Raw genomic sequence first — 13,852 nt, 5'->3', positions numbered from 1 at the left:
TGAGGGCCTCTCTAACTATTAGGAAAATCTTGTATCCCCATTTAATGCAGGAATCCCCTCTTCCTGCTGACTAACGAGTCTTCCATCGCTCCATCCCTAAGGCAGGCTGCCGCTGTTCCTGTCGCCTCTCCTTGCCCTCTCCCCACTTCGGTCCCTTTCTCTTATCCCGGGAACAGGAGCAGGGTCTTCCGATTCGCACCCGGGGTCCCCGCCGGTCCACTCTGGGAGTCCTCTACCCCCTGACCTGACCCCGAGGCGGGGGGATCTTCGGACTCCTCCTGGATTCCCCTTCACTCCTGGGTCCCCCTGCCCCGCCCCTCTCACTGCGGCGGAGCCGGCCAGCCCCGGGGCAGCAGGGAGGAGGCGGGCGGGGCCCTCCTCCCCCGCACCCCCCCAACTGCCGAGGGGCCGGACTCGGCCCAGCTCCTATAAAAGGGCCGGGCGTCCCGATGCTGCCGCAGTGCCACCCGCCCCGTCCCAGCCCCTGGCACCCGCTCCACCGGCAGCCGTCCCAGCCCCAGGCACCTGCTCCACCGGCAGCCGACCTGCTCCAGCCATGATGAGCTTCAGCGGCGCCGATGCGCTGCTGGGCTCCCCGTTTGCATCGCTGCACGGAGGTGGCAGCCTGCACTACGCGCTGGCCCGAAAGGGCGGCGCGGGCGGAGCCCGCTCGGCCGCCGGCTCGTCGAGCGGTTTCCACTCGTGGGCGCGGACGTCCGTGAGCTCCGTGTCGGCCTCGCCGAGCCGTTTCCGCAGCGCGGCAGTCGCCTCGAGCACCGACTCGCTAGACACCCTGAGCAACGGACCGGAGGGCTGCGTGGTGGCGGTGGCAGCGCGCAGCGAGAAGGAGCAGCTGCAGGTGCTGAACGACCGCTTCGCCGGCTACATCGACAAGGTGCGGCAGCTGGAGGCGCACAACCGCAACCTGGAGGGCGAGGCGGCGGCGCTGCGGCAACAGCAGGCGGGACGCGCGGCCATGGGCGAGCTGTACGAGCGCGAGGTGCGCGAGATGCGCGGCGTCGTGCTGCGCCTGGGCGCGGCGCGCGGCCAGCTGCGCTTGGAGCAGGAGCACCTGCTGGAGGACATCGCGCACGTGCGCCAGCGCCTGGACGACGAGGCCCGGCAGCGCGAGGAGGCCGAGGCGGCGGCGCGCGCGCTCGCGCGCTTTGCGCAGGAGGCCGAGGCGGCGCGCGTCGACCTGCAGAAGAAGGTGCAAGCCCTTCAGGAGGAGTGCGGCTACCTGCGGCGCCACCACCAGGAGGAGGTGGGCGAGCTGCTCAGCCAAATCCAGGGCTGCGGAGTGGCGCAGGCGCAGGCGCAGGCCGACGCGCGGGACGCCCTCAAGTGCGACGTGACGTCAGCGCTGCGCGAGATTCGCGCGCAGCTTGAAGGCCACGCGGTGCAAAGCACGTTGCAGTCCGAGGAGTGGTTCCGAGGTTCGCGAGCGAGCGGGGATGGGGAGGACGGGGCGCCCCCTGCTGGTCGGGCAGCGAGGGGCGGGGTGGCGTGACACCAGGGGACGCTGGTGGACACTGCGTGGAGGTGGCTGGACTAGAGGCCAGAGGGCGCGCTACTCTGCTTCCCCATGCAAAGTTCATAACCCTTAGTTAAATAATGGTTGCCTTCTGGGTCTCATGTGGCGCCCCCCACCCCACCTCCACCCACCCACCCTCAGTCAAGTGTGACTTCACCTTTGGCTGCCCTCCTCCAGGGTCCTTATGTTTGTCCTTTAACTCTGAGGCCTCTCTGGTTTTCCCCACCATAGTTAGATAACCCCCCAAGGCCCCTTTACATCAGGTTCCCTCTCTAGCTCCGAAGCAGTGCTGGCTTCTAGTTACTAGCGCTGGGGTCTCTGCAGTTCAAAGTAACCTGCCTTCTCTGCCCAACGCTGCCCATCCTCCTTTCCTGCACTGCAGGGACTTCATTCTTCTGATCCCTGTCCGGCGTTCCCCCGCTACTAAGGGGAGCGGTGGGGCATTCTCGTATCTTTTCTCCCCGGCAGGGGGACCATCACTACAAACAATTGGTACCTGAGACTGAGGTCGCAGGTGAGCCCTCTCCTGCCGGGGAAACTGGAAGCCTCCCGAGTCCGTACCCCTCCCCCAACTCCATGCTGCCCTGAGTCAGCTAGATTGCAGCTGCAGCAGCACTGAAGCTGTTTCCAGCAGCTGCAGGGTGACCTTGACCAACACTTTCCCTCTCTGGTTTTCATTTCTGTTTGGGTTGAAAGATGGGGGTAGACGGTTGGGTTTCTTACTCTGGGAAGCTCTCCGATCCACCCCACCCCACCTCACCTCCTTCACACACAAAAACTGCAAAACTTTGTGCATTGTTCTTGGGAGAGGCTGCAGGGGTTTCAATGATTTCCAAATGAGTCTGTGATCCACAGTGGGTAAGAATCCTCACCCATCAGGATGGTTTCTAAACCTTTGTCAGCACTAGTAGCGAAAGCCAGGAAAACCGGGATTTAGATGCATGGCTTTTCCCGTTTTGTTTTTTTCCACCTCTCTGCAGTAGCAGAATTGTCCCCTCCCCATCTCTGCAGCAAGATTCCTCCCAGAGCAAACCCCTCTATTCTCTTGGGCTTTGCCCTTCATAAGGCAAATCATCCTAGTTTTCTGGCCCATCCAGCTGGCTTCCCTTCTTCCTCCCACACTGTCGAGTGAAGCCCTGGGTGTCACTATGTCAGGATTCGAGACATTCACTTTAGGATATGTGGACTAGTCTCTAGACCTCCACTGGCCCTGGAAGGTCTGGGAACCAGCAGCCCTTTGCTTGCAGGGGCCAGGTGTGGTTGCCATTGCCTCAAGGGCCCCAGTGCCAGAATGTGCCCAAGTGGAGGAAGGGACAGAAGAGCTGGCACACAGGCCCCAGGCTCTGCAGTGACCTTGGGCTCTGCACAGCAGAAACCTGCAAGGAAGGGGCTGTGGCTACATGGTGGCTCACAGCACCCTCATGTTTTCAAAGGTCAAAGGCTTGTGAACTTACTCAGCCACAAGTTCAGTTAAACTCTGAGCCACAAGTTTAGAGTTAAGCCAGGTTTCACATCTGAACCCCCAGCACTGCCAGCCCTTGCTGGGGAGCTGAACCAGGCATTAGGGCCAGAATTGGAGACCACCTCTGTCCTGTAGTGTCTCTAGATCCTGAGTCAGGGAGACATCTAATTTTGGAGCCAGACAGACACTAGATTTGAATCCCAGCTCTGCCACTCATTAGCTGGGTAGCCTTGGGCAGTAGACATCTGCCTATCATATAAGATAGGGTGAGTTAAGCATCCAAGATGGCACTTACCACCCAGTAGGTCCTCAACCTATGTGTGTCACCTTCTGGATCTGGGCATTGGAACACATATCCAGTTGTATATAACCCTGTGCCGTTAACTTCTCCCCCAGTGAGGCTGGACCGACTGTCAGAGGCAGCCAAGGTGAACACGGATGCCATGCGCTCAGCACAGGAGGAGATAACTGAGTACCGGCGCCAGCTGCAGGCCAGGACCACAGAGCTGGAGGCACTTAAAGGCACCAAGGACTCTCTGGAAAGGCAGCGCTCTGAGCTGGAGGATCGTCATCAGGCTGACATCGCATCCTACCAGGTGGGCAGGGGTGGGGCAGGGACCCAGACTGCCTCACCTGGTTGGGTGACCCTAGACAAATCACTGCCCTTCTCTGAGCAGGGTTGTAGTGATCAAGATCATGGGCCTTGGAGTCAGACATACCAGATATACCGGTATGTCCTTCTAGGTATATGACTCTAGGAAATTTATGTGCCTCTCTGAATCTGAATTCCTTCAATGAAAAAAAAAGAATGCCTGCTTTGCAGAGCTGTGAAGGTTAAGGAGATAAACTTTTTAAGAGATGAGTGTGAATGTTCTTAGCAAGGTTTGGTCACAATAAGGGCATTTGGTAAATAATAACCAGTGTCTGTGAGTGTGTGCAACCTGGGAAAGGCCTTGGCAGATTCCCTATTAAAGAAAACATCAGTTATAAAGAACTTGTTATGTAAATAATACGTGGTGATAGAAAAATTAGAAATCTGAGAAAGCAAAAAGGAGGCAATAAAAATCAACCATAATGGTTTACTTTAAGCAGTGGTTAAACTGGGCCTGGGAACAAGGGAGAAGCTTCAACTCATATTTAACTTCTGTGCTTTTGTGTATTATACTCAGCTGTCAACAACATATGCTTCTTGAGCCTTACTATGTGGCAGGCACTTTGGAGAATTAGAGAACCAATAGGGAGCCAAAGCAGACAAGGCTGTCCCTACTATTTCCTTAACTTTTGAGATCTGTAAAAATTCAACCATTGTCCTACTAACCAGCGATAACCATTGTTGGAGTCTGGTGTGTTTCACTCCAGACCATTCCCCCAGGCTGAAGTTATATACATAGCTGAATTTTTTTCCGTGTCCATGAATGAGGCCCCTGCAGCTTTGACAGGGTGGGTGTTGGCTCCAGCTGCACAGCTGGACAAAACTGCTTTGGGTTGCATGGCCTGCCCAGCTTCTCTGGTGCTGAGGGCCAGGTGTTGCTGGCGCTTGACATTGTATGTGACCTCTCCTCCGTAGGAAGCTATCCAGCAGCTGGACGCCGAGCTGAGGAACACCAAGTGGGAGATGGCTGCCCAGCTCCGAGAATATCAGGACTTGCTCAATGTCAAGATGGCTCTGGATATTGAGATTGCCGCTTACAGGTGAGGTGGGCCAGGGGGCCTTCGGGGTAGCCCTTGTATTCTTACGAGGAGCTAAGTCTTGGGTTCTGAGCCCCCAGTGAGGCAGCATGCCTGTCTTAGAGATAAAGATGAACTTTTTTTATTGTGGTAAAACATATGTAACATAAAATTTTCCATTTAACCATTTTTAAATATACAGTTCCATGGCTTTAAGTACATTTACATTGTTGTACAACTATCACTACCATCTGTCTCCAGGACATTTTTCATCTCAAACTGAAACTCTGTGTTCATTAAACAATAACTCCCCATGCTCCTTTCCCCCATTCTCCCAGCCCTGGCAACCACCATTCTACTTTCCGAGAGACAAAAACCTTGAGAGTGGCTTAGTGTCATTATGACAGTGACTTAGATGGTTAAAGCTCCTCGCCCCCTCCCCAAATCCAGGCAGCCAGAGGCCTGCTTTGGAGGGAAAAGAGGTACTTGAGTTGTCAGGGGCCTTTAAACTCTCTCTCTCTTAGAGTTTCTTGGCTATCTGAGCATGTGTTTTCTGGGGAAATAAAATGGGAGTGATAACAACAGTATCTACGTGGGGATCATTTGAAATCTTGCTCCCCAGCATGTCGTCAGTTTGGCTCAAATAAACTCTTATAAAAATTCTCAAAACAATAACAACAGAAAACAGTAACTTGTCAGGGGCTGTTGGGAGGAACTAATCCTGTTCATGAGCTAATTCTGGTAAGGAGGGTACCCCTGGGCTGCCACAGAGAAATTTCTCAGTAAATGGTAGCCATGAGAAAGCCATGACCTTCCCACTTAGCAGTTTCCTACTGAGGAGCAGAGCTGACCCCGTGAGGTCCTGTCCCAGCTGCTGTCTGCTCACTCTTCACTTGCCACATCTTGACTCTAGGCTGTATGTAGTCCTACTGCTCAAAGCCTGGTTCATGAACCAGCACAATCAGCATTAACCATGAGCTTTTTATAGAAAGATATACTCCCGGCCTCACCTTCCTCATCCCCCATAGGCCTACTGAATCAGAATCTGCATCTTAATGAAATCCTTCGATTTGTGTGTCATTACACTTGCAAAGCACTGGTCCATAAGGGTAGCCTCACACTTACTCTGAGGCAGGCATTCCAAGGTCCTTTTTATCCATCTCACTGAAACAACCCTCTGAGGTAGGGACTCTTATGACCCTCTTTTCACTAGTGAGGAAACTGAGGCTTAAAGAGTCTGAGTGGCTTGGCCAAAGTTACACATCTATTGAGTAGCAAAGAGCAGAAACTGCTCCCATCACCCCGTTCCTAAAACTCAAGGGATGAAATTACAAGGTGATAGGAGATGCTGGAAATTCCAATGGGAACATTCTTTGACCTCTTAAACCGAAGTCCTTAAGTGTGAAATTGTTTGCTCAGGCTCCCAACTTCCTCTTGAATAACATTTTAGTTGCGAGACAATAAATGTAAATTTTGTTAAAGGAGCCACTCTCTCTTGAGGGTAATTTTTCAAGGAAAAAAGTTGTTTTATCTCATAAGTTGCAGCCTTAGCTGCATTAAACAAGAACAGTGCCATTGGGGGGTGGATTCTGAGTGGTTCCTGGGATGATTTGCTGAGTGACTTTCTCCCATTCTCAAAGTGCCCATCATTCATATTCCTTCCTCTGCGAAAGTCCCTAATATTGGGCGCTATGGACTTTCAGAGGAAACCAGGAAGACCCCAAAGCCATCAGTCTGCTCTGAGGTAATACTAATGTGTTCCATTATCCATTCTGCAGAAAACTCCTGGAGGGTGAAGAGTGTCGGATTGGCTTTGGCCCAAGTCCCTTCTCCCTTCCAGAAGGACTCCCTAAAATCCCTTCCACGGCCACTCACATAAAGGTCAAGAGTGAAGAGAAGATCAAGGTGGTAGAGAAGTCAGAGAAGGAGACTGTGATTGTGGAGGAACAGACAGAGGAGATCCAGGTGACTGAAGTGACTGAAGAGGAGGAGAAAGAGGCTACAGAGGAGGAGGGCAAGGAGGAGGAAGAGGGGGGAGAGGAGGAAGCAGAAGGGGGAGAAGCAGCAGCAAAGTCTCCCCCAGCAGAAGAGGCTGCATCCCCAGAGAAGGAAGAGGCCAAGTCCCCAGAGAAGGAAGAGGCCAAGTCCCCAGAGAAGGAAGAGGCCAAGTCCCCAGAGAAGGAAGAGGCCAAGTCCCCAGAGAAGGAAGAGGCCAAGTCACCAGCCAAGGCCAAGACCCCCGTGAAAGAAGCAGCAAAATCGCCAGCTGAGGTGAAGTCCCCCGAGAAGTCCAAGTCCCCAGCGAAGGAAGAGGCTAAGTCCCCAGCGAAGGAGGAAGCCAAGTCCCCAGTGGAGGTCAGATCCCCAGAGAAGGCCAAGTCCCCAGCGAAGGAAGAAGCAAAATCACCAGCTGAGGTCAAGTCCCCTGAAAAGGCCAAGTCCCCAGTGAAGGAAGAAGCTAAGTCCCCTGAGAAGGCCAAGACCCTTGATGTGAAGTCCCCAGAAGCCAAGACCCCAGTGAAGGAGGAAGTAAGGTCCCCTGCAGATATCAAATCACCTGTAAAGGCCAAAAGCCCTGGCAAGGAGGAGGTCAAGGCCCCAGAGAAGGTGAAATCTCCCGTGAAGGAGGAGGTCAAGGCCCCTGAGAAGGTCTCACAGAAGGAAGAGGCCAAGTCGCCCATGAAGGAAGAGAAACCCCAGGAGGTGAAAGTCAAAGAGCCTCCAAAGAAAGCAGAGGAAGAGAAAGTTTCAGCTGCACCAAAAACCGAGGAGAGAAAGGACAGCAAGAAAGATGAGGTGCCCAAGAAAGAGGCTTCAAAGCCCGAGGCCCAGGAGAAGAAGGAGCCTGCTGTGGAGAAACCCAAGGAATCCACAGCTGAAGCCAAGAAAGAAGAGGCTGAAGATAAGAAGAAAGCAGGGACTCCAGAGAAGGAGGCTCCTGCCAAGGAGAAGGAAGAGGCCAAACCCAAAGAGAAGACGGAGGTGGACAAGAAGGAACCAGACGATGCCAAGGCCCAAGGACCCAGCAAAGCAGCAGAGAAGGGGCCGGAAAAGCCGAAGAAGGAAGACACGCCAGCAGCACCTGAAAAAAAAGATGCCAAGGAGGAGAAGGCCTCAGAGGCCAAGAAGTCAGAGGAGAAACCCAAACCAGAGGCCCAAGCCGAGAAAGAGCCCAGCAAGGAGGCCCCCACACCCAGCAAAGCCAAGACGGAAAAGGCTGAGAAGTCCTCTAGCACAGACCAAAAAGACAGCAGGCCTCCAGAAAAGGCCACAGAAGACAAGGCTGCCAAGGGGGAGAAGTAAGGTAGGGAGAAAGGAACATCCAGAGTAGCCACAGAAACTCAGGGGGGTCTGGGAGCTCAAGGGTCAGCATAACAAATTTTCATTTTTTTCTCCCTTTTCTTTATATAAGAAGAAACTCTGCTTAGATTATGGGGCTCTCCTTCACCAAACAAGAATTTCTGTTAGCAATATGTTAGCAAGGAAGGGCATTCCCCACTCTGTCCCCCATGCCCCAAACCCTCCCCAGGTGATGGACCATTATGTTATGATAGCTTATGTAGCGGAATGTGATATATGCCGAATGCCACACGTAAACACTTGACTATAAAAACTGCCCCCCTCCTTTCCAAATAAGTGCATTTATTTCCTGTATGTGCAACTGACAGATGACCGCGATAATGAATGAGCAGTTAGAAACACATTATGCTTGAGATGTCTTAACCTACTCCCGAATGCCTTCTGTTTTCCAAAGGAGTGTTCAGGCCCTTGCCCAGAGCTCTTTATCCTGGAAGAGCCTGGAGTGGGTAGGGCTGGGCACTGGCCACTGAATTATGCCAGGGCGCACTTTTCCACTGGGCCACTTTCAATTGTTTCTGTGCAATAAAACCAAGTGCTTATGAAATGAAAATGCTGCTGCTGTTATTTATTCTCTCCCCCTGGCAGGCCAGGGGACAGGGCCAAGGGAGGTCTAGATGTCACAAGACTGCACAGGACTGAGCAAGCATCAGGGGTTTCTTAAGATTCTGGGACCAGTTACGTGGCCTCCCTTCTATTATTTCCTGAGCACAAACCATGTGCCAGGCAGTGTGCTAGATGCTTTAGTTTTATAATCTTGTAGACAGGTGGCCCAGTGCATGGTTTCTTAGCGTGGTCCATGGACCACCAACATCAGCATCATCTGGGAGCCCTTTATAAAAAGGCTTGATTTTACCCTAGTCCACTGAATCAGAATGTGAGAGGCAAGCCTGGGAAAGGCCAACTCCCACTGGATTCTAATGCATACTGAAGTTTAAGAACAGGTGAGGTTCTAAAGACATTGAACAGTCTACTTATAGAGTCTGCATATGTCTTCTTTTGTAAGGAGGAATGAGCCTTCAGAATGAGGGGCTGAGTGAAGACTACAGTAATCACTATTGGGAACAGTTTCTCAATAGTCACTTATCTGAACTCCATCATGCTTCTCCAGACAAAGAGGGATTGAAGGACTATAGTTGTGCAGCCTCTATTCAGTTTGGCGTGGGTATGGGAGGAGAAATGTTTAAAATTGATAAAGTAAAGGAAAGACTGAGAAGCTATCACAGACTGGAGGAGACCAAGGCTACATGATGATTCGATGTGATGTGGTGTCCTGGACTGGACCCAGAACACTAGCGGAGAAACTAGTGAACACCAAATAAAGTCTGTAGTTCACTTAATAGTAATGTACCAACATGACTTCCCTAGTTATGACAAATGTACCATGATCATGTAGGATGTTAACATTAGAGGGAGCTGATGGAGCATATCCAGGAACTCCCTATAAGTACTATCTTGGCAACTTTTCAGTAAGTTAAAAATTATTTCAAAATAAAAATTTTTTAAGTGATATATCAAGAGATTACATATGATTAAAAATACAGAGGTAAATACCAGAACCTCGAGGTGAAGACAGGGGTTGGGGAGAGGAGGCAAAGGCTCCTTGCATTATTATAAACAGATGGTAACCAGTCAAAGAAATAGGGACTAAAACATCATTTAGTCCAATCTCTTCATTATATGGATGAGAAAACTGAGGCCAGAAAGGCAAGAGCCTAAGGCCAAACAGCCAGTTGGTAGCATGTCTATACTTTCCAATTCTATAAAGAAAATACGGAGTGAATGGATATTAATCTTTTTAAGAATCTGATTTTTAAAAATTGCCCTCAATGACCCTTACCTAGAAAACTAACATCTACTCAGTTTTGAAATCAGAGAGAAGATGTGATAGGTATTAAGAGCTATAAGCACTCTTAGGAGTCACTGACTCAGCTAATGTCCATGGAGGATGAGAGGCAACTTGTCTAGACTAGAACCCAAGCCATCAGCTTTGGCACCACCATAGTCACCACTTCCTGGGTGAGGGATTGGCCTTGGACTACGTGTTTTATGTCCACAGTCTAACAAAAGCCCACTATTGAACCTGCATTTTTCAGTTGAGGAAACAGGCTCAGAGAAGTGGACCTTGCCCCAAGTCCCAGAGCCAGGAGGAAGTGCAGCCTGGATTTAAATTCAGGCCTGTCTGAACAGAGTACAAGCTCTTTCCTATTCTGCCATCCTGCCTTTGTCTTCTCCCAGGACATAATACATGGCCATCCCCAAACCAGATCCTGATGATATTTGGAATGCCAAAGCCCAGCCCTCCCTGATGATATCATTGTAGTGGTAGCCCCGTGGCACAGGCCGGACAGAAGGATCTCACATGCTGCCCCTCCTCTTTTGCCCAAAGCGGACGTGCTCCCAGTGCTGTGGGCATTATAGTTAGCCAGATACCAATCAGGACTGACTTTAACCATCTGACAAACCAAAGCATCCTCCCTCTGGGAGGATAACAAGCCTTAAGAAAAACCAATAGAATCAATTTGCTAAGAAATTGCTTGTCAGATGTCAGAGGCCTGGAGGACACAGACAACATGTGGAAAAGAGCTGACTGCTTTGGGATGTGCCCTTCCTGCTAGCTAGCCGTTAGCTCAGCAGATACAGCTGAGTTGATGAAAAACATCCTTCAATTTTTTCTATGGGGTATTGTTTCAGAGAGGATAGGTTAGTTCCTGCCTGTCACAATAAATAACTACATCTCAATGGCTTAACATAAAGAAAGCATCTTTCTCACTCATGCTATTATCCACTGTGGGTTGGCAGGAATTTCTGTTCATAGTGGTCACTCAAGGACCAAGCTAATAGGGGACCCATCTAGACTCAGGCTTCTAAGTTCACTGAGGCAATGGAGAGGGAACGTGGCTCTTGAAACTTCTACCTGGAAATGATATAGGTCTCTTCTGGCAACATTTCATTGACCAAAGCAATTCACACAGTTATATCTAACATCAGAGGGAATAGGCAGACTTGTCCTACCAAGTGCCTGGAGGGAAGAGAGTGGAGACTCTGAGAGAGAGCAGCATTGACTAGCTGGGCAGCTTGAGAACCATCTAAGCATGGACAAGTCTTCTGAGCCTCAGTTTCCTCATCAGTGAAAGCAAAGGGAATGTGTACCCTTGGGGACTGTTGTAATAAATAGGACAGTGAATGTAAAATCGTGACTAGCACAGAGCCTGACCCAAAATAGATGCTTAACACCATGATAGGCTGCTGCACACCATGGAAAGACAGAGACAGGGCTCCACTGATGGGGATAAAGTTCCTTGGGAAGACTGGCAGCTCTGCTCCCTCCCATGAATAGGGTTTTTAGCTTTGTTTCCCTAAGAGTGATTAACAGGAATACCCTTAAAATAAAAAGGGTCTTTTATATTTATTTGTAAAGTTAGGAAAGGGCAAGCTGGGGAGAAAACGAGAAACTAGAAGGTAAGAAATCAAGAACATATGGATGGCAGCTTTGAAAAGGCATGGTACCTGTGCTGAGTCCCTCCCAGGTGCAGGAGGACAGAAAAGCCCTGTATTCTGGGATGTGTCCCAGGGAAGGGAAGGCCAATTCTGGGTAAGGAGGAAGCAAGCCAGGTCCCTTCCCCTAGTCTGCCAACCAAGGCACATGTGTCCCAGGGAAGGCAAGGCCAATTCTGGGTAAGGAGGAAGCAAGCTGGGTCCCTTCCCCTAGTCTGCCAGCCAGGGCACAAATGGCTCAGTTAACTAGCTCAAAGGGGCTGGATTATCCTGGGCTTCTCACTAGTTTTAAAACCTTCTCCTTAAGGCCAAAGGATTCTTTTGTTCAGTCTTCTCCTTTGAAGAAGAAAAACCTCTTCTGGAGGGTGACAGGCTCTGACATCCCTGCCTAGGAAACCAAGCCTCCTCCCAGCCCTCACAAGCTGTTCGCAACCTTGTCCCGGCTACCGGCTACCGGAGACAAGCTTTGGTGCTGAGTCAGTTTGGCTGCCTTCCAGCCAAGAACGCAGTGGAGACTGCAATGCAGAGGCCATTAAAAGAACTATTTTTAGGCCCCATTTCAATCTTATTCAGCACAGGCGGTGAGACTCAAAGCCTGAAGGTGGCCAGGCCAAGGAGGTGCTGGCAGGGAGAGTCCCAGGCAAGTAGGTCAGAGAAAAGACAAGGAGATCTCATTCTGTGGAGAGGAAAAAGCACCCAAAGGCTCATGCTGCTGCCCAAGGTGAAGAAGACAGAAGAGGGGGAGCTGCCCACAGAGAAAGGGGCGCTTCTGCATTATTTGAGGAGTCACCAATAAAAATGAGGGAAGTACAGCAACTTCCAAAGAGACTAGGGCAATGTGCACCTGGGAAGCTCATTAAAAATACACTTCCTCAAGCCCATCTTGAGTCAACTGAGCCCGAATATTAGAGTAGGGCATGGGGATCTGCATTTCTAGTTGGCTCCCAGGATGAGTGACTCATACATGTTGAAGTTCAAGGACCTCTGGGCTGGAGAGTTTCTACCTCAGGAATTCAAAGGAATGATGTAGGATGAAGGGAAAGAGGGACACAGGTAGTGGTGGTTCTCTAAGAGCCCTTCTCTCCTCACTGGCCTCAGGTTTCCATCTGTAAAATGAAGGGCCCTGCCAGGGCGAGGAGTCTCCCAGTGCTTCCTTAGAAAATCCTTGTCACTGGGTGCTCAGCAATCAGCTGTGAGGACAGGAGGATAACAGCTTTTATACCAGAGGTACTCTTAGAACAAATACACGTACATTGGGACCAAACTTCAAAGTATGTTGTAGGAGAAAATAAACCATTTGATTGGGACTATCATATAAATAAAATTTACATATATTGAAAATTGCTAAGAGCAATCTTAAAAGTTCTTATCACAGAAAAAACTACCTATGTGAGATAATGGTGTTAACTAACCTTATTGTGGTGATCATTGTGCAATATACAGAATATTAAATAATCACGTTGTACACCTTACACAATATCATATCTCAATAAAGCTGAAAAAAACTTATTTCATCCTGTAGCTAGCAAGCTTTATATTATACTTGCAACTAAAATATTTTTACATCTTTATATAACTTCTTAAAATGAGTAAAGAATAAAGAGAGTACTGATTTGGAGGAGTCTAGTTTTTCTGACAAACCTATCTGAGAACACTTGATGCCATCCTTCACTTTGTTCCACTTCTGCAGGATTACAAAAGAGATAATTTTGCAAACATTTTAGAAGGTGTTACCTATTTCTCCAGGACTTCTCTTAATCCTATGAGAGTCAAATCATTATTTCTGGAGGCACTTAGCCTGTCATCACCATGAAGATTCTCGGGTGCCACCTGGTCTCTCTCTGCCAGAGCTTCACTAGGTGGAAGCTCTGCATATGATTCTCCAAAATCACTCATCGACTTCATGAAATCCTGCAAGATTTACAATCATTCTTTGTGAATTTGTCTCCTATTTCCATTGCACTGTCAGACATTCATGACACCTAGCGATCAGAGAATGTGGCCGTCAGAAACACTGACAGGTCCAGTGGAAAGAGTGAGGGGAGGGACAGAAGAGCCTTGGCTTTTGTGCTATGCTGATTTGGTTTCCCCTGCCACCTCCTAATAGCAAGGACTTAGGATAATAGCTAGATAACGAGGACTTCCCAAAGCAGAACAAGTAAGGTGAGTGTGGCCAAGCAGGCAGCATCTCTCTGTAGTAGAATCAGAATCTTTTTGCTCTCTGCTTTTCTTGGCCACCTAGAGAAAGCCTATCCACAAATGCGCTTTCACGTGCTATGGCTCCTACTGGCCCTTAAAGACTGTGAAGCCACCCCCCTCCTCCCAAAAGAGCC

General features: G+C 49.9%; 1 protein-coding gene across 1 annotated transcript; it reads left to right on the top strand.

The window, feature by feature from the left end:
- Positions 1 to 465: 465 nt before the first annotated feature.
- NEFH (neurofilament heavy chain) lies at positions 466 to 8,570 on the top strand. The gene is made up of 4 exons (XM_081122503.1): positions 466 to 1,436; positions 3,393 to 3,592; positions 4,564 to 4,688; positions 6,443 to 8,570. The coding sequence occupies exons 1-4, from the start codon at positions 557 to 559 to the stop codon at positions 7,965 to 7,967; spliced, it is 2,730 nt and encodes a 909-aa protein (XP_080978629.1). The 5' UTR covers positions 466 to 556; the 3' UTR covers positions 7,968 to 8,570.
- Positions 8,571 to 13,852: the final 5,282 nt, after the last annotated feature.

This window comes from Miniopterus schreibersii, assembly GCF_964146895.1.
Source record: "Miniopterus schreibersii genome assembly, chromosome: 20".
NCBI lineage: Eukaryota > Metazoa > Chordata > Mammalia > Chiroptera > Miniopteridae > Miniopterus > Miniopterus schreibersii.
The sequence above is the reverse complement of the archived record's forward strand: the minus strand, read 5'-3'. Positions and strand labels throughout refer to the sequence as shown.

Coding starts and splice junctions, on each gene's coding strand:
- NEFH (XM_081122503.1), top strand. CDS start 557: ATGATGAGCTTCAGCGGCGCCGATGCGCTGCTGGGCTCCCCGTTTGCA. Junction 1,437..3,392: donor GTCCGAGGAGTGGTTCCGAG/GTTCGCGAGCGA, acceptor CTTCTCCCCCAG/TGAGGCTGGACCGACTGTCA. Junction 4,689..6,442: donor ATTGAGATTGCCGCTTACAG/GTGAGGTGGGCC, acceptor TCCATTCTGCAG/AAAACTCCTGGAGGGTGAAG.